At 35.3% G+C, this 24,767-nt stretch overlaps 1 protein-coding gene across 2 annotated transcripts in view; it reads right to left on the reverse strand.

Moving 5' to 3' along the window:
• PLXDC2 (plexin domain containing 2) overlaps positions 1 to 24,767 on the reverse strand; it is a 467,666-nt gene that overhangs the window by 87,243 nt on the left and 355,656 nt on the right. For both annotated transcript variants that reach the window (XM_032880865.1, XM_032880866.1), the window contains exons 8-9: positions 22,388 to 22,483; positions 22,122 to 22,203 (exon numbers count right to left, since the gene is read on the reverse strand). In XM_032880865.1, the coding sequence (XP_032736756.1) occupies positions 22,122 to 22,203; positions 22,388 to 22,483 (178 nt within the window). The remainder of the gene's footprint in view (positions 1 to 22,121; positions 22,204 to 22,387; positions 22,484 to 24,767) is intronic.

The following is a 24,767-nucleotide window of genomic DNA, read 5'->3' on the forward strand; positions in this document are numbered from 1 at the left end:
GAGCAGGGACCCTGACATGGGGCTCAATCCCAGGACCCAAGGTTCATGAACCAGGCTGAAGGCAGGCGCTCAATCAACTGAGCCACACAGATGCCCCGATTATGAACATTTTAAAGTTAGGACTGGATCATATAAAATCATACGTAACACATGATCTAACATATGATTTCTTTTTCATATTAGAAATTCAAAATACTTTTACTATTCTGTTAAAATTAAGGATTTACATAACCCCTGAATTTTAATATCTAAGTATATATTTATATATGATATACAAATCCATATTTATGAATATTAATATAGATACTATATATTTTTCAAAATTCATGGAGGTCATTCAACTTTTGTCTTATGTTTTCTGACAGTACTACTTCACAACTTTTTTTTCACTTGTTTTGCAATGAGTCTACACGATGATGACTTTTTCTAAGAACACTTGCCAGAGATTATGTACCACAGCATGGATGAGCATAATTTAATTCAAGTGGAATGTGAAAACATCTCTACTGTCAACAAAGAAGACCATATCTATCATTTTGCCCAGACATGATCCATTAGAGCTCTGCTCTTTTACGCCTACCATCTGTGTTGAATAAACTTAAGTGTGGAATAAACATCAGTGTGTGATCTGGCATCCCAAGTTTGAGAATCCCCAGTTGGTCAAGGCCATCTCTGGTTACCCAAAGAGATTATAACATTTGGAGCCTGTTTAATTCCAGATGAGGTAGATGGCTGTTCCTTCTTCCCCTTTTTGTCCTTTCAAGCTTGTTTAAATATTGAAACACGTATTGACATTCCCTTTTGCAATGGGGATATATCGATTTTCTAAAAAAATATATTTTGGGAGTGACCTAATCACAAGTCATTTTGAGAGCTACAAGTAAATAAATGGAATGGATAATTTTTAAAATGCAGTTTGTTTTCACTATTTCACTCTATTCCAGTTATATTCAAAGCCAGTGGGAATTAGTAACTTTTATATTTTAATGAGACAGTACCATATCTTAAATTTACGGGTCAGCCAAAATTTCACCCTAATCAATTAACCCTTTAGATTGTTAAATTAATCCTAGGAAAAGTACAGAAACAGTGCATTTTGTTTGATATATTATATAAGCCCCGAGTTATATTGTGTGAAATTAGGTTCCCCTGAAAATATCTGATTCGATTAAGTAATTCATTCATTTATTCACAATTGATTCCCTATTAACTGATCTACAGTTTACTAATTGCTAGGGTATGAAGGACTAAGGATGGCAAAACATTAAAACATATGATTTGAAAATGCATACATTTTTTGAAAACTCACATTTTTGTAATTTAGAAAATTAACACAACTGGACGTGGAATTTTTGGTCTCTTTTCTAACCTAGTAATCTATACTGTATCTGAAAGCAATTATAAACAAAAGGGTGTGTGTTTGAGTGTGTTACAAGCCTCTAAGCCTTTATATTATCTCTGAATTCTGAAAAAAACCTCAAATATCCTCTTTAAGAACACTTTCCTCTCTCCACTGAGCTGCTGCATTGTTTTTTCCAAGACCCAATGATATTAGCCATACTATGCTCCAGCATATTGATTTCCTGACATTCTTAACACTGTTAGCAAAGAAGCTATCTCCTATACCGGAATCCCCTTGCATTGCTGTTGAAAGCAAATTCATGAATGTAGCTGAGTAAGATTCTCTGGCAGTTTGGGTCCAGCAATTTTCATTGTAAACAAGGCACCCCAGGTGGTTCTTACCACACTGAATTTTAACATCACTGTATTTCCGGTTTGAAATGTCCACTGGCAGGCCCCTTTCCAACCCTCCTGTCCATCCTCTAAGACCTGTTCTCCTGCCCCTCAGCGCCCCTGCCTGAATGTGCTGTGCTCTTTCATCTCTGCCTGTGAACACGCTATTACTTATGTCTGGAATACCTTCTTTGTCTCTAGTTAGTAAATCCAATTCAACTCCAGTCTGTCTCTTCTAAGGAGCACCTTCTTTTTTCCCACTAAGGGTCAGCAACCCCTTCTCAGTGACCCCCAGCCCCTTAAATCAAGTGCTAGCTTCTATTATTACACTCTGATTGGTTGTTTTTAACTTATTTTAGACTTGGGAGTACATGGTTCAAAGGCGGGTTGGAGTCAAACCACTAGAGTTGGAATTTTGGCTTGGAAACAAAACAAGAATGAGATCTTAGGCAAGTTATTTTTCCTATCTAAGCTTGTTTCCTCATCTGTAAAACGAGGTAAGGGAGGTTATGCAAGGACTAAAATAGTGTTTGGTACATAGTCAACATTTAGTAAATGTCAGCTGTTTTTAATACTGCTATATGTTTTTGTAGTATATTTGTAGCAAGATTGACACCTGTTGAAAATGAGTGAGATTTTCATTTTAGAGACAGCATTATTTATTATTGTTTATTATTTATTATTTTTATTATTTATTAATTATCTAGGAATTAATTCTGTGTACCATACTAATGTGAAATGTGTTCTATATGTAAAGTCCTTTATCATCGCATTTGGGACTTAGTATTACAGGATTGTAGGAGAGAAAATCTAAGTTGCTTTCAAACATGGGTCAAATCTTTATGCAATATTTATAGACACACAGAGAGTACGTGGTTTTGTAAATATTCCTCAAAAATTCATTTCAATGAAGTCTGAACTCCTAAGTATGATAGGTTTCCATTTTTAAAAAAATTTCAAGTTATTCCCTTCATCTCAGCATTACCTATTTCCAAAACAATTGATTGAGAGCTGTACTTCAAATTAATCATAGTGTTCTCTACTCAGTTTCAATGGGGTGTTGATTTCACAGTCCCCAGGAGCCATGTTAAGTGAACCCCATTCAGTAAGGCAGCCTAGAAAACAAAGAATACTCTCCTGGTTTGCAGCATCTATCCAATAGAGAGATTAAAGTGTAAATTTTGTCTCTTCTCTAACTTATTTTACTTCTGTAGAAAGGGTTTCAGAAATATGACTTATTTTGCAAGGGTAATATATTCAGGTGAAGGAAGTAGAGTAAGTGTTAAAATACATACATAAGGGTTAGACATAAAGTGCATCTCATACTGCACAATTAAACACATGTCATTTTACCATTGAGATGAAACATCTGCAGAAGAGAAGTTAGGAAAGAAACGTCATAGGTCTTAAGACTTGGCTAGGAATTAGTTCTAAATCAGGAGTCAGCAAATGTTTTCTGAAAAAGGACCAGGCAGTAAATATTTTAGGCTTTGCAGGCTGTATAGTTTCTGTTCTACCTACTCACCTCTGCCATTACAGGTCAAAAGCAGCCACAAATTTCTAAGAAATGTGTGTGGCTATATTCCAATAAAATTTTATTTACAAAAACAGGAAGTAGGTTAAATTTGGCCCACTTCCTGTAGTTTGCTGGCCTCTGTTTTATATTATTATATAAAAAATAAAGATCTGTAAAATTCTAAGATGAGGGCAAATACCTTATCAAGGTGTCTCATGATTTAAATGGTCCTTATGTGTATTTTAAGATAACACACCCTGTTATTTAACAGGGTGTGTTATCTTAATGGAAAAGTCAATTGTTCATTTAGTAAATTTCATCACAGTCTGCAGAAATATGATCCTACAGCATCAAAGAAATGCAAAGATGCTTTAAAAAGAAGCAGAAGTGGGCGCCTGGGTGGCTCTTCCTTCGGCTCAGGTCATGATCCCAGGGGCCTGGGATCGAGTCCCAGGGGCCTGGGATTGAGTCCCGCATCAGGCTCTCTGCTCAGCAGAGAGCCTGCTTCTCCTCATCTCTCTCTCTGTCTGTCTCTCTGCCTACTTGTGATCTCTCTCTCTGTCAAATAAATAAATTAAAATCTTAAAAAAAAAAGCAGAAGTATTTTAGATGAGAAACAAGTATGATGATATATAATGATAACCAACCATGATTATAACTAATATATTTTATCATTGGGTAAAATAGGTGATAGGTAGTATGAAACTATAAGATATGAGGAAATAATTTTGTCTTAAAATACTAAAAAATTTAATTGGAAAGATGTTCATAAAATTTAAAATATTGATTATAATAATTATTCTCAATAAAAAAACTAGTAAAAGAATTCTCATTTCCCTTATAGGGCATTCTTGTTTTTCCCAGTTGGGCTCAGGCATGAGATGGCTGAATCCACTTCTAAAATTGAGAAACCTGATCTTAAAATTTTCCAGAATTTTCATGCCTGAACTACTCATTGGATAGAGCTCTAGGAATAGCAGATGAACATAACTACACAGTAATGTATTACGGAGATAATATTATGGGACAAATTATGAAATTTTACGTAATTTTATAACCCGACCAGCCAACCAACCAACACGGGGCTCAAGGGATTCAACTGATGGGTGGCTCTAGGGGCTCAATCAACTTGGGGCTTGAGGGCCTGGATCCCAGAGCCCTGGGATCATGACCTGAGCCTAAGGCAGATGCTTACTGACTGAGCCACCCAGGGGCCCCTGTTGAATAGATCTTTATCCATTGTTTGGAACTGCCTGTTTTCTTATATAATAAACTCATATGCTAAGCTCTATTTCTGAAATCACCCACTCTTTCATTAATTGCTTTGTTCCTTCTTGTATAATTCCTAAAATGGTTTCATCATTATAGTTTTTTATAACATGATTTAATACCTAGTTTTTAAGTCTTCCTTCATTGATCTTATTTTAAATTTTTTCTTGAGTAGTTTCACTCATTTATTCTTTTCTGTGATTTTTACAATCACATTTTGATGTTCCAAGTAACAGTCCTATTGTGAATTTGGTAGAATGTGGAATTAACTGACATCTTAATACATTCTAGCTTTCCATCTATTAAAATGTTTTTTTCAGGTGTTCTTTTAAGTGCCTCATCAAACTTTAACTGTTTCCCTTATATAGGGTCTACACGGTAAATTTGTTAGTAATTACTTTATCTATTTCTACTATTGTTAAGGAGTTTCAATCATTGTGTTTTCTAATGGTTATTTCTGACATAGAAAGTTATTGATTTTTATGTAGTTATTTTATAGTTATTGATTTTTGTGTAGTTATTTTGTAACTGGTACCTTTATTTACAAATAATAATGTTGGTACCTTTATTTACAAATAATAATGTTGCTTCTCCTTTCCAACAGTCATGTGTTATATTTAACTTTCTTCTCCCTGTGCATTAACTAGAAATACAGAATTCTATTACACAATAATCATATTTTTCCTTTCTTCTTTATTTTAATTGAATATCTCTGGAGCTTCAATGTTCAGCATTTTTTTTTCCATTTTTGTGAAGTAATACTTATTGTTATGTTAATACACATCCTTCTGTCTCAATCTGCTTTTTTACTCAGAAAAAAATGTTAGATTTTATCAAATACTTTTTCCTCTAAAGCTACCAGTTCTATTAATTGCATTAAAATATTTATTTAAACCATACAATTTATTACTTGGCCACATTTTAATTATTTCAACTCTGTGGTTTTTGATTCCTAACTATTGGAGTTTTCAAAATTCTATACTCTTAAATAATACAGGATATCTATGAGTAATCTACAGCTAACATCACACGTAATGATGAAAGAGTGAATGCTTTCTTCCCAAGATCAGAGACAAGACAAAATGGCTACTCTCATCACTTCTAACCAACAAGGTACTACACAACTGAGGAGGCAAGGAGAAGTTAGAACCCGAAAAGTGAAGTTTTGGGAGACCATCAAATCAAATCCGTAATTGCTTCCTGTCTTGGGTCTTTCCTATATGAATGCAAAATAAAATGAGAAGTTAACTCATAGCTTGATTAAGTGGCAAAAATAAGGTAGCCATACCAGATTACAGAAGAATTAGTGAGCAGCTGAGACTCATAATGACCCTCATCAGAGACACAAAGTAATATTCATTATGATTTTAGAAGATTGAAAAGTAATTATTTTACAACTAGAATGAAAAAGTCAGCAAAAACCAAAAGGATATCTTAGGGTTAAATGTTTAGACTTAAATGGATAAACTTTTTGAGTGGGGTGGAAATTGAAGGCTACCAAAAAGATTAAAGTTGAGGTATTCCCCTTTATAAAACCCTGGGATGGTACATATTACCGCACGAAACCAGGTCATAAAGCATCAGTCAGCATAGTCAGTTTCAGAACTAATCTGCTACTTCGGATTTGAAGAGGAGAGTAGCTGTTGGGTTTCCTTGGTGCTTTCCCTTCTATAAGATCTAACCCACGCTGCCTTCTGAAGGAAGTGCCACGTCATGGAGGTTTATCCTTCCCCAAAGTGCAACCCCCGATCAAGGTTACAGCACTTCGCCTGAGGACACAACATTTGTTATCCAATAAAAGTTATACAGTGAGAGATGAAGTCTTCAGTTTACCAGGGGCTATTACCATTTAAGATCAAACTTGTTATCCCAACATTATGAAGACAATATTTCTTCACTGACTGATCTTAAATATGTCTTTGGCAACTACTCTGAGTCTGGCTGAAAACACATTTTAACTTTGGTTCCTTATTTATGAAAGATTTCCAACTCCTTTAGAAACACCATAACTTTTAAAGAAGATAAATGAAAATCTGAGGCTGAGGAATGGTAACTGAAGGAAGACTGTTAAGACAATTAAATAGCTTTATTTTGTGTCTTCCAACTATATATACATCAATAAGATGTCACAGAGTTTTTATTTTAGGAAAGGAAGATTATATCATTGGCACGTTTTTCTAAGAGTGAAATTAATAATCTTATAGCTTTTAGAATGTGTGGCTCTAATGTGAGAATTCCAGTCAAAAAGCAATGTTATTTTCCACCTAACTAAATGTGCAACTTTGAGGTCTTTTATCCAGGCATCATATTCAGCACATCCTGAAGAAACTGGGAGCACAGCTCCTTGTATCACATTAGAGAAGAAAACTTCCCCTGCCATATTCAACTCCCTTTCAGAATCCGGGCACTAAGAATAATGGATCTCTAGATGTGAATTAATAATTAATAACTTGCTTAGTAATTTTCAACATGCTACTGGGGCATTTTCAAAAAAAAAAAAAAACAAAACAAAATGCTGTCTCCTTTAATATGGGAATATGGGGAAAAGAAAGGGAAGGAAGTCAAGGTTACAGAAAGTGTTGGAGCAAGTTAATAGTTGACATGTGTTTAAAGACGGTTAGTTAAGTAATTCTCAGCCCAGCCAGGCAATATTCCTCAGGATTATTTGCATCTGACTACTGCAAAAACTGAAGGCTTTATTACTTCCATGGAAAGAACATAAGTTTAAAATTGAATACATAAGACTGGATTCAGGTATTGGCTCTATGAGCCATGGCAAGTTATATTGGAGATTCAGTTTCTGTAAAATGGAGATTGTAAAATCAACCTTCCCTGTGTTTTGGTGAGAACTAAACAGGATAATATAGACAAAGTGCTCTTTCGGTGTTTGACACAGTAAGGGCTCAATAAATGTGTTTAGTAAGTGCTCAATAAATGTGCATAGTAAGTGCTCAATAAATACCCTCCATGGCACTTAGCACTGGTTAAAAGTGTTTACTGAAAAAATAACCTAATCTATAACCAAAAATCTATAATATTCTGCAAGTCCTGACCCAGCTAGCTTCTTTAGCCACAAAAGCAAAGGATCTTAAACAAAGAGGAGAAATATTCTCTTTTTGATGAATGAATTTCTTCAGAATCTAAACATTCTTGCCAAGCATTCCACTTCGCTATTTTGGTACAACAGAAGTGAGAGTTGAATCTTGTGGGAAAGGGAAAAAAAAATTTTCTCCTCATGGCTGTGAGCCATTGAAGTTAACAGTCACAAATGAAACTATTGGAGGTTTCAGGATTCCAATTTTTGACACCATTTCTTCAACTCTCTTGGCTTCATATCAAGTGTTATACTTAAATGGCACCTTCCAATGCATAAAAGTGGACAGAGCAGTGACTTTTATTTGAGTTTGGCTGAGAAAAAGAAAAATAAAGGCTCCTTTCACCAATAAACTTTTATTCCATGGTGCTCAGATTAATGGCTCCTGGTCTTTCAGTGTTGTCTGCCTTCCTGAGGAACATCTACGATGCATGAATTAAGTTACCTCTGTTCTGCCAAGATACCAAAGTTAGACTCTGGCAAGGAACTAGAAATCCCTCTGATGAGCCAATTGTCTCATCAAAAAAAAAGGGGGGGGTCTTTGTCCAAATTTAAGTTTTGATGTATAGCTTCAGAATTTTCCTTAGAAGGCTGAAATCTGCAGAGAAACAGATGAAGATGGCCTTTCTAGTCTCTTACAGAACCATAGCATGAACTTTACCCCTATTTTGAACCATAAACATTTAGGAAAGAACTATAAGGGATACAAGAGACCATTACATTTGTTACCATCTTTTCGGGAAGAGTAACCAGTAAATTGAACCAGACAGCTGCATGTCTCTCTCTCTTCTGTCTCTCTCATTGCTTAAGAGATTGTTTCTAATCTCAGTAGATTTGGGTCCTTGCAAATGATCTTCAGAAAGAAAGGTTGCATTAGGAAGGTTAGTATTTCTAACTAGGAAAACCTGCATTAATCACAGATTTTCAAGCTTTGCCCAGAGTTCAGTGTTTGGTGTCACAGAGGCCTTCAGTGACTGATGTCCTGGATGAGAAGGAGATGGGAGGGCATGGCTGTGAACCCCCAGCCAGATCTAATTTTATCTGTTTTGTATTTGGAGTTTCATTTTTCAAAAATGTTTCTCTAGCTTGAGAAGAAAAAGGTTGGAAATCATTATATTAAATCATTTGTACACCTCACCCCATTAATTAATCTAGGCTTGTTAACACTATTTTACAATGTAATTAAATCTTTCAGACAAGTACTATGAGCTCATTTAAAATATGATAATATAACATTAACAGGAACTCCAAGAAAAGAAGCATTTTTTCTTTTTCTCTCTATATGTCCCTAGAAAATGTAATTTAAGGCATTATAATGTCAGATAATAACGCCTGACCAGCAGAGCACTGTTTCTTAAAAGATATTTGTTTAATGATTTTTTGATAATGCACATTTATTCTTCAAAAGATATTGTATTTGTGAAATAACTCTTCTAGGATCTGGGTTAAAATAGAATACCTTTTATACACATGTAGTGGTCCATATTCGTTTACATTAATCATTCAACCTTGAAAAGAGTCACTGTTCCCTTTCATCAGTTTATTCTGATTAAAGAACATCATATTTCTCCATTTGTATCTTCAGCTCGTGATAAATTCAGTGTCATCTTCTAAAGTCTTAAGTGTGATAATTCCAAGGAAAAGTAAATTGATTTTGGTGGAAACACTTCCAAGACTTTTAGAGTTTGCTGCAATGGTTTTCTTATTATTTTAAAACTACATGTGAGACAATTTTGAGATACATAATATGCATATCTATATAGCTGAGTTCAAGTTGCCTCTTGAAGTATGAGTTGTAATATCAATGCTTAAAAAAATACTATGTATATTTTTAGCAGCGGTTTTTAGTATATAAAACTTTGTCTTCTTTTTGAGTTTTTATTATTCTCTCCTCCTTACAAATCTGTGAGCTCGACTGGAAGGGTCTGTTCTAAGATTGCCCTGGTTCTTTCTGCAGATTACTAACAATGTATTAGTAAACTCATTCCACTTTAGGGAATGATTCTGGTCATAAAACAGTGTTCTGCTTCCTTATTTCCTTGCTTTATTCTACATCACATTTGCCAGGCATATAAAATACCAAATTACTAAATGCTAATTCTATTAGAGTTTTATGCAGCTCATGTGTACAAATGCTCTATGTCTTATTAAAGGCAGCAAAAAAAGAGAGAAGGGTTTTAAGAATTTGGGTGTGAAGCAATTTTCTGCTTCATAAAATACAGTTAGTGTCACCTTATGTTAACAGAAACATCCTTGGATACGTGGTTTTTCTCTTCAGATTTGCTTTTCATGAAACCGACTTAGTATTTCGGAGCACACCCCTTTAAGCCAGATTTAAAAAAAAATATTTATAGCAAAAGCTATACAGACGTATGCAGAATGATATGTAGACCTGAATCGTCATATTAATCTCCCAGCTCACAAGATCCACCAATTCAGTCTTCAAAATCTTTTTATAGTATTTATTTTTACACACTATCATGTTAGTTTGACGCGGTCCTTCATTTACTGCCCGCTGTTTCCTTAGGTGATGATCATTAGAATTATCTGATTTATCCCAGTGTTTTATTTATTCAGTAACACTAAAGTGTTACTTCAGTGACATAACCAGATAGTCAACATTTGCTTCTAAGGTAATTTATTGAGAATACATATTTTACTTTTTTCCCATTAATTGTGTTTGTTATATGTCCTCCATTGATCTGGCAAACTTTTCCTACAAAAGGTTAGATAGTAAATAGTTCAGGCTTGTGGGGCCGTATGGTCTGTGTCACAGGAATTCCTTTGTGGAGAGGAGTGGAACTAACGTAGGGATTCTAGCTCTGCCTCAGGTCCCGAATATACAAATGCAGTTAGAAGGATTCTCAGGGCGCTATTAGGGAGGATGGCAACTGCTACACTTTTGAGAGTGGGGGAGGAGACAGAAAGAAACGGGCCTGGGGACAATGGGCCTGGGGACAACAGGCCTACGCCCACCTGTCCCGAGAAAACTGGACATGTGGACACAAGTCGCAGGCATCTCTATTTACAAATACTGTGTTCGACTAGAGTCAGGCCTTTTGGTCAAGTTTTCTTGTATATTTCTCTCCTTTCATGTGCATGTTCTTGCTCACTTGGTTATTTTAGACAACCCAAGTTTAAGCTTGCATACTAAAATTTGAGTCTCTGAAGTATTTTATACCCATGCCTTTGAAATACAGCATCAAGGATTACTGTCTCTTTTCATACGCTGAGTGCATGAATCTGAGGTGTGCAGAGGTCTACTTACACTCTATCTTTGATATATGAGTAGAAAACTTGACACAGAAAAAAGCAATACAGGACTAATTCTCCTCTGAGGATAAACCCTTTATACACCATTTTTGCTGTATGCAATTTTAATGGATTATTCACAAATCTCCCCCCCACCTTAGAACGCTATGTGCTATTTTTATTATTTTCTCCCAATTCCTAGTTTTTATTTTTTTTCCCTGAGGACTCTTTCTTGCCAATTGTGCACTTTGCACAAATATAACCTCAATTATTGTTAAAGGAAACTTCATATGTATCTTTTACAACAAACTATTCAAATAAGTTTTGAAAGAGGTTAGTGTAAGTTAGCTAATAAGACCCTTTTGGTAGGCAAGGGAAGGGTCTTTTCCCCTTTCCTGATGAATATTGGCTTTAGATTACTTAGCAAAGTTACATGTGCTAACGTTAGGCATGAGAGATTTAAGAAAAATTTCATTTTTCTAGCATTTCTTTTTTTTTTTCTCTCTTTCATCTCTCCAACCTTCTGTCTTAAAAAAAAAAAAGAAGAAAAATTACTTTAAATCATGGCTCCACCAAGATTTAAACCAGTTACTAGTTTTGTGACCTGGGCTAAGCTCCTTAACCTTCCTCATTTCTCATTTCCTAAATCGATGAAACAGGGACCTGAACACTTACCTCTGGATGGTCCTTTACAGACCAAGGATAGGATGAGATAAGTGAATTAAAAGAGTTTAGTGGAAATGATGGTTTTCATGTGATGCCTGACACTTAGTAAATACAGAATAAAAGGTAGCTATTAGAATTATTTTAAGCACCTCTCTATGTAAAGCATTCTCACCCTTAAAACAAATTTCCTGTCCTTGCTTTCGAAGCTCATGTGGTTGGACAGCAGCAGTGGCAGAAAATCTGGGCAAAGATAAAATAAACCTGTGCGCTAGCGAAGTGCAGGGGAGGGAAAGACGAATTCTGCTCAGGGCACAGGTCAATACAGAGGTCTTACCTGATGGTCAGTGATGTTATTTTAGGACTATAAAACCTGTGTATTTTTAGGACAGCCTATCATTAGAAATTGTTGCAGCCAACATCATGATTTTTGGAGAGAATTGTTCCCCCTTGACTGTGAATTGTCACTGAAGGAAACATTCTAGAGATGAGATGGGGGAGAAAAGTGGCTCTCAAGGAAGGAGAAAAAAAATGAGTCTCACTAATCCAGAATTGGCAAATCCCCTTCACAGTAGCTCAGAAAAGGAAAATCTGAATGCTAATCTTGTTCAACCAATAAATCTTATTTTATCCTGAAACATCCTTCTTTGCTTTCCCTAATAATCGGTAAGAGCTTAAGTCAGCTTGCCCTAAACTTACATAAAAAGGTATATTTTTAGAGTAGTGCTATTCTAGATGTTCTTAGAGCCAAAGAAATAGGGATGCCTGTGTGGCTCAGTCAGTTACGTGTCTGTCTTTGACTCAGGTCACGATCCTACAGTCCTAGGTTCAAGTCCCAAGTGGGGCTCCCTGGTCTGTGGGGAGCTGGTTTCTCCCTCTGCCTCTGTCTCTCATAATAAACAAACAAAATCTTAAAAAAAAACCCAAAGAAATAACTGGACTATTTTATACATTGTTGAATTACTGGATTTTCTGCACTTTTCCACCAAAGACAGGATTCCTATCATAAAATTTCTCTGTGAAAATTCTGGGCAGTGTAAGGTTGGATGTCTGACTCAGGACTTGACAGTAAATAAACTCTTTAGCATTAAGAAAATTTCATAAATATCTTAAGTACAGTAGTATTTTCATATCAAGAAATAAGACATAGTCATATTTCAACTTTTCTTGGGGGTAGATTTTAGCAGAAAGCAAAAAATCAGAAACTATCCCACTGACATTTTAATCATTTTCTTACATAAGTCTCTAAAGACCTGGCTGGAGTACAAACATTGTATTTTGAAAGTCTTTCTATATTTTCACATTAGATTCCTGGCAAAACAAGTAATTAAACCATAAACTACTTATTAAATTTTTTCTTTTTTACCATAATGTCAGTCTTTTCAATCTGTATATTAATCTGAGGCTCTCGGATACTCAATAGTCATGTCAATTCTTTTTTAACAGAAACTGACTGTGAATTTTGTTTTTTGCTTTTAAATTTTTATTTTCTTGTCCTTTACAGATATAATTTTTTTTTCATAATAATTCAGCACCTACTGTTTTTAACCTGAACAAAAGCAATCTCACTCTTGGACAATTAACTCTCAATTATTAGTGCAAGCAAGTTAAGGGACTGGAATATGTAATTTAGCACTGAAACGTCCCATTTTTAGATACTCCATATATGTTTTTAGGTTGCATTTGTTGACGTTTAATTTTCCAAATTATAGCCATAGAAAATGTAGTCACCACAGCTGGTTAAAACATAAGTAAGACTTTAAAATCACTTGGTTAATCTTGAAAAAGCAGCTATAAACAGATGTGATACTAAATAATTCTACAGATTTTATTTCTAGCTTGCCAAATGGTGCTCAGATGGAATACAAACACAGCATTCACTGGCGGAAAAATCAAAGACAACTTAAAAGAATGCCTTGATATTTCAGGTGGGACTTGGTTATCAGGAGACTTGGCTCAAGCACCTGTTGCTTTTGAGTTTGGAAAAAACGAAGTTGGTGCCTATTCTGTATTCACAACCATCTTCAGAGACTGGCAGATGGCCATGGCAAAAAGCAGAGAGAGGCCAAAATGCAAAAGAGATGATTGATAGAAGAAATGATAGACAAAACCACAGTTCAATACTTCTAAAATAAATAAATAGAATTACATGCATTATATATCCAAAAGGCTAATAAATCCAGTAGCATCTCTCCAGAGGAAAGAAATGTAGCCTATATATTCAGAATTGATAAGGGGCACCTGGGTGGCTCAGTCAATTAAGTGTCCAACTCTTGATTTTGGCTTAGGTTGTAAACTCTTGGGTCCTGAGCCCACAGGTGGTGATCAAGCCCTATGTTGGGTTCCATGCTCAGGAGGGAGTCTGCTGAAGATTCCCTCTTCCTGCCCCACCCCCCACCCCATGCATGGGTCTCTCTCTCTCCCTCTCAAAATAAATAAATAAATCTTAAGAAAAAAAGAATTATAACTGTCTGCTTCTGAAACTTTCTTTAACTTCAGAATTTTCTGAAAGAATATCCAAAATTTCCTAGTATATTTTAACACAGCATTTCCTTTCTTTGTTTTAAAAATATGTATTTGTTGATTGATTCATTCAGTATAGGTAATATGTGCATGTGATAAAAATTCAAACTCTACAAAAGGAAATATGATGAGATGGTAATAATCTCTCTTTATGCCAATTTTCAATTCATGGCAATTTCCCCAAAGGCCAACTCTGTTACTAGTTATCTTATAGATCTTTTCAAAATCATTCTATCAGAGCATCCTTCAAAATCCTTTCATGTCATGAATAAAATAACATTATAGCTTATTACACTGTTACAATTAATTCACACAAAAAGAACTAGTACACTTTTGTTAAAGCTAGGCTTGGAATGCTGAAAAGGAAAAAAAAAAGAGTTTAATTTTGTATTCTTGGGGTGCCTGGGTGGCTCAGTGAGTTAAAGCCTTTGCCTTCGGCTCAGGTCATGATCTCAGGGTCCTGGGATCAAGCCCTGCATTGGGCTCTCTGCTCAGTGGGGAGCCGGCTTTCTCCTCCCCCTCTGTCTGCCTCTCTGTCTACTTGTGATCTCTATCAAATGAATAAATAAAATCTTTTAAAAAATTGTGTATTCTTAAAACACAATTTTGTTTTTCAGAACAACGTAGTTAATTGAAATGCTAAGATCCTTTATTTGAATTTGAAAGGATTATAAATTGCACTAAAATAAATTTAAATTCAGTTTACCTCTTATGAACACTGCACATCTAAAAATTATCTTGGCTGTATGGAATTTCTAGAATTCACCTTAGAACAGTGAATTTCTACTTTAGTAGCAGTGATTTAATAAAAATTCAGAAAGCAAAGATGTTCCAATGATTTTAACTAGCTAACAATGTTCCCAAATCTCCTGAATTATTTATTACATACACTGTACTTATCCAAAAACTTCTTGCTTTCTTTTATCAACACCTATTTCATTAACTCCTAATGGATTTTAAAAACAAGTATTTTTATCTTCAAATATTTTTTTCTATACATCTCTATTCCAAAGTAAGAATAAGTGTTTCCACACAACTTCCGTGTAACCGCTATAGGCTTATGAGACTCTCAGCCCATTTGTACAAGATCAGAATTTCCACTGTGCTCGTCTCAGATTACTTAGGGTCCCCAGAAGAGCTTTATTAAAAAGTTCAATTCCTGGACTCCACTCTGGACCTACTGAATAGGAATCCCTTGCTGAGATTCACAGAAATCTGCATTTTAACAGGCTCCTGGGGCAATTTTAACTATACTAATAATTGAGAACTACTGAACCTACAGCCACTCAGAATTAAAGAATACTAGAATCAAATATGTCTAGATGAGTTATGCATTTCACATTTCAAGATGTAAAGTCAAAGAGTTTATTGATTTGTTCAAGATCAATCAGCTAACATTGGCTGGGCCATTAGGTATTCAGACATCCAGTCTAATCCACTTAGGACAACAAAACAAGACTGCCTCTCTACTATGCATTTGGGGAAATTTTGATTCCTTTTGAGTAAAGCAGGAATGCTTCCTCACTTCTGGGCTCCTCCTGAACTTTGGCTGGCTGGTTCTCCCGGACACAGAAAGTCCAATATACTTGATAAGAACTCACTCAAGAACAAGAATCTCATCTGGCCTAGATGTGGGCTACTGGGCTCACCGCTTTCAGCCCAGTTTTCAAACTGTTTCAGACCTTATTCACTGCTGCTGAGTATAGAATGAAAGATTACTGTATCTCTGAGGACTTCAGTCATTTCTGACATCAGTCAGAAATGATAGCATTCTCTTCTTCCTGTCTATCATGACTAGGCAGCATGACAATAAAGGGTTCTAATTAATTTGTCATCAATTAAATAATTTTGTTGGATCTGATATTTCAGTAAGGACATAACTTTCCTTCAAAGACAAAAAATAGATTATGTTAGTTATAAATAACTTCATATTTTGTATTTAAACCTAACATACAGTTTATTGAAAATGGTAACATTTTCAGCTACCAAAATATTACTAATCTATAATTCCGATAAGCAGATGGAGGTGATTTCAACTTGAAAGAAAGTAAGCATATTGAAACACAGATCAACAAACGTTTACTAAAAATTCTTAAAGCTTGGTGAATTTTAAATGTCCATCTGAAATTCAGGGCATTTCAGAGTAGAACTTTATTTTACCCCAATCCATGGTAATAAGCCTAGAGTTATAATTAATTTTGGATCAGGGCTGCTGGACTTCCCAAGTTAGGTGTGGACTCCACACTTGATCACCAAAGCCAATGGATTTCCTTATGTGAAAGAATCATGTAAATGTGTAGTATACTAGTAGCCTCGAATATGAACTTCAGCCAAACTCTCAAAATGGTTACAGGCTATGGCTTTGCCCGGGATATAAAAGGTACATTTATACAGGCATAATTATACCCTGCTGATTAATCTTAATTGTATAAAGTTCAGAGTGGGCCATATATCTTAAGAATACCTGGAATGTCATTCAATTGTGTGTGTTTTGATCCTCTCTTTTTAATCTTGAAATCTTGGACTAAATTGATTAAAACTAAATCAGACTAACAGAATGCTTTATATGGCCCTCTGAGGATTACAGTGGAGCTGCACCTTACTTGAAGGCTAGATATGGCAGTGAGTAAGTAGGCAGAAATCATACTGAGTCAAAACATGTTTGAAATTCCCTTAGTACAGTCCTTTCAGGAGCCTGCCACTCTTTTCATAAAGTTACTTCTTCCTCTAAAGTTAGTATGGACTGTTGGATTTTGGCTGATCCTAGATGAAATTGTTGGCTTTATTTTAGGATCATGTGGTGTGAAAAATATCTGTTGTTTCCTTAAACCCTAAGGTCACACTCAATTCTGCAAATATGCCTATGTGTTTAGGGGTACATCAAAATAAAACCAAAGGAGATAGGTATATTCAAGTCTCCTTGGTGCTCCTATTCAGAAGCGTTAAGGTTACTGATTGGGGAAAGGTTGAATTGGCTGCATTATTTAAATTTGTTCTTTCCATTTCTCTCTTCTCTCAAACCTAGGTAGTTTAATTTCTGTAAGCTAAATGAGCATATGATAATGAGTATATTCTATTTTCAAAAAATTAGTTGTGCCTCTATAGAGTTTTTCATCTTTAATTAATTTAGGTTGATAATACATTTTCTATCATTAATGAATTATTAGCCACTATCTCTGACTTTATACATTTCAAAATTTTTGAAATATACTACACATGATACTTTTTTTCCCATTTTTCTTTTTGTTACTGCAAAGAAATCCAGTTCATTCAGTGGAAAATAACAGCCAGTGCCATAGTATGTTCAAGGAAATGCAACAGAAATAACAGGTCGAAACAAGTATAAAGTTATTCAAAAAGATTTTTCCCTCATCTCATATATCTTCTTAAGTAAACATGTGATATTAGTATTCAGTAGCTACCATTAGTAGGGGTTCACTTGTTCTATTTATTCTTTTGATGGGTGGAATCATGGAAATTATTTATTCCCAAATTTTTACCTGTAGTCCTATGACTTTGATCCAAGCTAAGTAAATAAAATGAAGAAAATTCTTTAAAACTGAGACACCAAGAGACTAATTCCTCAGTTCTTAATCTGCTTAATTATAAATACTGATATTTTATGCTAAACATCAGCTTAGTCCTTATGGTAGCCATATGGTTGATATTGACAAAGCCAATGGATGGGAACAGCCAACGTGACCAATTAGAATTTTCATGAAAGTGCAAATTTCTGGCCTTGATCATCTGCAAGATCAGTCCATGGATTTCTATATTAGTCTAGGCATGGTGTTAGGTGCTGTGGAAGACACTAAAATGAGGAAAGCTACATTTCTGCCCTTGATTTTATGTTCTGTCATTTCTCCTTTGTTGATCCCTCCTTTTGTCTTCAACTCCACAGTGGCGAAAATTCAAATTACACCTAGAGTACATAATCACAATAAAAAGTAACACTCATCCTCATGCCTGTCTCCAGAGACAAATATTGTTATTATGTATCTTTTCAAAGGTATTCTCTGTCTATACAGACATGTATACAAGTATATTTTAAAATAATTTTATATAATAAAAAATTAGCATCATACCTCATTATGCCATGCCAGAAACTAGCTCCTAGAATCTCTTCTATTTTCAATTTACACTCTCTCCATAGCTGATCTCACTAAGCTCCATGAATTTAAATACTATCTATATGATAATGACTCTCCAGTTTAATGTCCGGCCACAACCTCTTTCCCAAATTTCTGGCTTATATGTTCCCACCTACTCAACATTTCCACTTGAAGTCTGATAGACATCTCAAACTGAACTTGTCCTCAAGCGAGACGTTCAGATGATGAAGGCTAATGAAACCAAGGTCCCTTCAAAAGGTTAAGTTGCTTAGCATGTTACCAACAAATAAACTCTTGTTTTTCTTACTTATTTTGCTATATTTTCCCTTATAATGTTCTGTTTATTGCTTTTGCCATAACACTCATCACTGCCAACTCTATTGTTTGCACATCTGTTTGCTTAAATTCTTTCTCTTCATACTAAAAATGTAAGCTCCATGAGGGAAGTTTGTTTACCACTGGAGTCATAATTTAGGATATTAACCTGAACACAAAGACACTTGGAAATTTTTGTTGAATGAGTGAAAATAGGAGATATGGTTGAAAATGGTTGATTTAGGTCTTCTCAGTTTTCAGTGAAGAAACAAACAAGTTTCTTCAAACTCACCTACAAGTAATGGGCCACCTATTATAAGTAAACATTTTTGATCATGGATCTCATTAAATGTTCTATAACTCAAATTCCTTTAGACCTTGGAGAAAGCCATTACAAGCATTTTACCTGAGTTTTTGCTTCCTGAAAAACAGGAATTAAAGGAAATAAACAAGCCAATTAAAAATATCTTATCTTTTTGGAGCAAGCCCGACTTGAGAGTTCAATGATCACCACCAACTGATTATCATTCAGGGGTAAATGAACACAAAAGAGAAAGTAAAAGGAATGGAAGAAAAAAAATCCTAGAGGCTATTTTTGTGCTGCTTAGGATAAGACTTCTCTTGTTTTATTGAACTTGTTAATAAAAGCTCTAAAGTCTGGGGAAATGCTTCTGGGCAGCAAAAGCAAAGTTTTGAAGCTCACAAGTCTAAGGAGAAATTAATAAAATGCAGTGGGGAAATTAAGTTGAACAAAAGTGCAATGAGCCATAGTTAAACCAATTAATTAAGCAGGTCTTGATATGTATATAACTGAGTTGCTGAAGAATTAAAAATAAATCCTAGATTTTTAAACCAGTGTTTGGTATTCAGCAAAACACCAAATGGTAACATGCAGAAAACTTGCAGTTTTTAAAGTAGTGTTCTTTGATGAATTCCTTCTTTATTCACATGCATCACCACTTTCCCTTTTTCAATTAATCTTTTTAAAGCAACGATGATGCTTTCAATAATGCACGAAAGTCTTATGCTTTGCTCCATTCTCTTTTGCATTCTTCTTATGCCAATTTCAAAGCCATGAGATTTTCCTGCAGCCTCAGTGACAAAAATATTTCTTTTCCAGTATTATGTCTGCTACTTTTCAGGAAGTAATGAAGATTAACTCGCTTAGTTCATCTGCATCCTAGCAGGTGGGAGGCAAGGCAGGTGAGGTGTCAAGACCACAGGCTGGGAGTCACACAGATGTAGTTTTAGTCCCAACTTACCACTTATAAACTAGAAGACCCTGTGCCAACAACTGGTTCCTGTAAGCCTCGACTGCCTCCACTGGAAGAAGTTTGCACAAACTAAATACATCTGAAAACTCCTTGATATGTCTGGCAGAGAAATCTCCCAATAAAATAGAAGTATTAATATAATGCCATTTGCAACAATGCAAAATTGGTTGTTTTGGAACTTTGAACATATATTTAAACATAGATTGATTGACTGACAGATAGATACAAACATACACCTATTTTCACCAAAAATATTTTTTAAAAAATAATGAAATGGTTGCTGGAAGATAGGTTTCTACACGAGTGTCCCAAACCTTCAACTACAATGATATTATTTCAGTTGAGAATTATCCTAATGGTAATCTGGCTGGGGTGGCTACCATTCCTGGTTTTCCTTTGACTTTCCTAGCTTCAGCACTGAAAGTCTCTCATCTTCAGAAACCCTTAGTTCCCAGACAAATCTTTTTTTTTTTTAATTTATTTATTTGACAGACAGATTACAAGTAGGCAGAGAGGCAGGCAGAGAGAGAGGAGGAAGCAGGCTCCCTGCTGAGCAGAGAGCCCGATGCGGGGCTCGATCCCAGGACCCTGAGATCATGACCTGAGCTGAAGGCGGGGGCTTAACCCACTGAGCCACCCAGGCGCCCCAGTTCCCAGACAAATCTAATCATGATTCCTTCATTTGGAACCTAATGATCATTCATTCATTCATTCCTTGACTCATTCATTCACTTTCTGCAGTACCAGGTTACATTCTTAGGTTCTGGAGATATAAAGACCAATCACCCTTAATACAGCCGCAGCCTAGCAGAGGCGACAGACAAACTAACAAGAGTCCATGAGAACTAAGGTGACCACTGATGATGGAGTTTCTCCCAGATGTCTGAGAAACACTGGGGTTGGGCACCTCACACGGACTGTGGTTTAGGGAGACCTCTCAAAGGTGGTGAGCACTGAGCTGGAACTTGAATTAGGTGCACACCTCAAGCCAGGGCCTTCTACTAATTCTTTTGGGAGTATTTCATGTGTGAGCTCAGTGTTACCTAACTGAACATATTAAAGTGCCATCTCCTGAGATGTGTTTTGGCTGTCATCTAACCCAATTTTGACTAACTTCCAATGTGCATATAATCTTTATGGAATGTCAACAATATATGAATACAAATGTCCACAAACTCTTAATTGTAAAGCAGTTCTCTTCACTCTAGAGATATAGGAAAGTTAAAATCTACTTTGAAGAATGTTAATTTCCTGCTTGCTTTTTCGTTATTTGACATTCACGGCACAAAGGAAATTACAGGAACAGGTTGCACTGAAAACAAAACCGAGGTTATAATAAATAATGTTCTAGCCACAATACTGTACTGGTTGCCCCAAAGTTAGAAAGTTAAATGTGTTTCTGAAAGCTTGTTATCAAGGACTTGGCGTTCTATTCTTTATCCTCCAATAGCATTGAAAGTGTTCCCGAACATGTCTCTATCATTAGAGCAAATGCTGCAGCAAGATGATAAGACAAAGGCTGTTCCTACAAGAAGCTCTGATGCAACAAGCACACAGGAAGAGCCTGAGGACTCAGTTCTTCACCGGCGGGGAGAACTCTTCATAGACTCTGAAGGTGGACGGGGACTTATACACAGACAGACTGTAAACGCTATGGTGGGGGGCAGTGGGAGGGTGGGCAGGTAGGGACCACACCAGTATTATTTGCTGCTACTTTCCCAGGGCTTGGGATATAACTGATGCACAAAACGGTTGAGTAAATAACAAAACACAGTTAGGTCTTTGCTCCATATTTCCAACAAATGATCATTCATTCTCTGAAAACCTCGATGGACTAGAAACTCCTCTTGGTGATTCATGAAAAATCAGACCACGCATTCTGTTTATGTAGAGGTCGGTTAGGGTCACTTTATTCCCTAACTTTAGACCACATCTCTAACCTTTGCTAGTAATCTTTGAGATATTCACTGGAATTTACTAAGAATTTGCATGTGACCATGCATACACTGTCCTTGTTATAGTAATGATATGTCATACCATGTTTTCTGAAGAATATGGGCCAAGAGCATCAATTTATAGACCTATCAGTCCACCATCTAGTTTAAGCCTCATAGAGATAATAAATGTATATCAGATAACTATTTTATTGACTGTGAAGGTTTTCCATAATTTTGAGTAATCAAAGGAAAATGCTAAAATTCCTTAAAATCTTGAGCACTTTTTTGCCTTTTGGTCATTTTTTTTTAACTTATATACATTTGTTCATATATACCTAATCAACACACCTGACACATCTAAAATTCAATGGAAGAGATAGAAACAACAAATCTTTGTAAAATTTTTAAGTTTTCTGTATTATTCTTTTTTACCTTTGAAGTTTACTACACCAACTGCAGTTGAAGCCAATCTGAGAGGATACACAGGGGCCACAACCATTAAACTGGAGGCATGCTAGGAAACAGGACAGAAGAGGTTTATCAAGACTAATTGGCAGCATGGAGGAAAAAAAAAAAAAAAGGATTGCTCAACCAAAATTAAAATCACCCACCTAACCCCATAGACACACAAGAGGAAGATACTCATGCATAAACAGATCATTAAACTTTCTACCTAGCTCTGTTCATGTGGAACTTACTAGGTAACGGCGTCATCTCCACAGCTGAAATATTGGTAATTTTTGACATTTGTAGCTCTACTCGGTGGTATTCATAAATTGTTCTTCTTCGGACATCTGTAAAAACAAAAACAGAAAAAAGTCTTTCAAGATGTCTTTGCATATAAAACAACAACTGATAATGAATGTAGAATGATATACTTTTTACCCAAGCTGTTTTTAAAATGAAGATTTAAAATAATCAAACCCTGTGAAGAGACTGATTATAAGAAAAAAAACTGAAAATCATGTGCTGATATATCTGGAAGTTTTTTTTAAATCATTGAGGTTGAAATGTTGATTATAGTTTCAGATACCTCACTTAACTAACGGGCTCAAAACCATTGTTACCTATGATATACTGAAAAAAAAAAATCACAGCCTAAATAAAGTTACATTTTATGAGAATATGATTCCGAGTGCTTTAAAGGTTTACAAGGAAATTTCTTTAATAAGAGAAAAACAGAACTTAAATCACCTTAAAAATTTAGTGCTGATATTTATTAAATATATAATATCATATCTGAGGAAGGTTAATAATTAGCACTTATATAGCATGAATGAATATATAATCATTCATCAGCAAATTCAACAGTATCCCTGAGGAAAAGGCTAGATGAGAGACTGTGACACAAGGTTTAATAATTAAATGTCAGATAAATATGGCAAACATTTTATTATAATCAAGACTTGATGAAATATACTTAAAATCTCCTATTAAAAAAAGACCTGAGCTTTATGTTAATGAGTATGTCCGAGTTTGGTAAATAGAAGAGGAAAAGTAATGTTATCAGCATTTTATTTAGCTCTTGAAATGCCTGTGATGAAAGAAAGCCATTTCCTGAATACTATCATCTCTCTCATGAATTATTCGGGAAGCTACAAGTTTATTGAGAAAAATATCATGGTCTCTAATCTTGGGATGTCATATGTCATCATGGTTGATAGTACACGTTCTTGAACAGTGTTAGGTGGTTCAAATGCTAGCATTGCTTCTAGATTGGTATCTGTGTGACCCTGGGATCCTTTGTCAGCCTCTCTGTATCTCAGTTCCCTCATCCATGAAATAGAGGTAATAGCACCTATACCACTGAGTCATTTTGACAACTAAAATGATATAATAAATGCAAATTGGTTAGAACAATCCCTTTCATACCGCAAGTGCTCAATACATGTTCAGTAGGTCAACCATACATCACATTGGTCACATGCTATGTGTAATGGTCTATTTCTATAGACCTAAACTCACTGAAGACACACGAAGGCTTGGAAATAAGGTTTCCAAAAATAGTCTTTGACATTAGGTTTGAAAATTAAAATTCTGACTAAGGTCAATTGACCCAACAGTGATCTCTTCTAGGACACAGAGCAAGAATATGGTGTCCAGGAGATAGTGAGGTGTCTTTTTTTAAAAGTGTTCAGGAAATGTAGATATACCTACACATCCAGGAGCAAAGTTAAATATCTACTTATAACCTACACATATCTTTACTTTTATCCTTTCATAGCTTTTCAGTCATTTCTGATGATTCACCATGAAATTCTACTCCCAAAGAGGAAGAAGGGTGGCCCCAAGGGTGTTGGAGAGGTTCTAGAGCCATTTGCCAAATGCATCTTCAGGTTTATCAGATTGGAAAACACTGCTTAAGAACCATAATCTAATTCATTTCTTTTTGGTATAAGGGAAAGGTGCATATATAATTTTCAAGGTATAAAGTTTATCAACATTAGAGAAAATATTAATTTCATGGTATTTATAAGGTTTCTTGAGGCACACTTTTTTTTTTAAGTTTTAAGGCACATAAAAGGATTACCCATGTTCTACTTTGTCTAAATAATACACCTTGCTATATACTGCTTTCCCTTGTATTTTACTAAATAATTTTATTTTTGGAAATAAATAACACAAAATAACATAGCTTTGTCATGAGATCACTGGGGTGGGGGTTTTTTAAGTCCCTCATACTCAAGTTTGCTCTATCATATTTGTAGGTGCTTAAAATACTAGTTTTCTCTTCATTTCATATTATACTTTGAAAATCTCAAACTACTGACATAATGACTGTGAAGCCTCTGGAAGTTAATTATTGATTATGCATATGGGGTTAAGGGAAGGTGACCTTTTTTGCTATGCTAATTCTATCACCTGCTCAGACCCCTCCAACTATAGGGATGAAATGAGTTTAACAAAACTAAAATTAATGAGAATGATTTTTGTTTGATGACCTGCCAATTAATGACAGCTTCCAAATGGTCATTTCTGTTGTATTTCAGAGATACCCCTATCAGAAACAAGTAATTAGGAATGTATTTACTGGTAGCTCCTGCCAATACTAGAAGCTTTCATTTGATTCCAGAAATG

Source organism: Lontra canadensis, unplaced genomic scaffold (assembly GCF_010015895.1).
Source record: "Lontra canadensis isolate GAN:19392208 unplaced genomic scaffold, GSC_riverotter_1.0 scaffold72, whole genome shotgun sequence".
NCBI lineage: Eukaryota > Metazoa > Chordata > Mammalia > Carnivora > Mustelidae > Lontra > Lontra canadensis.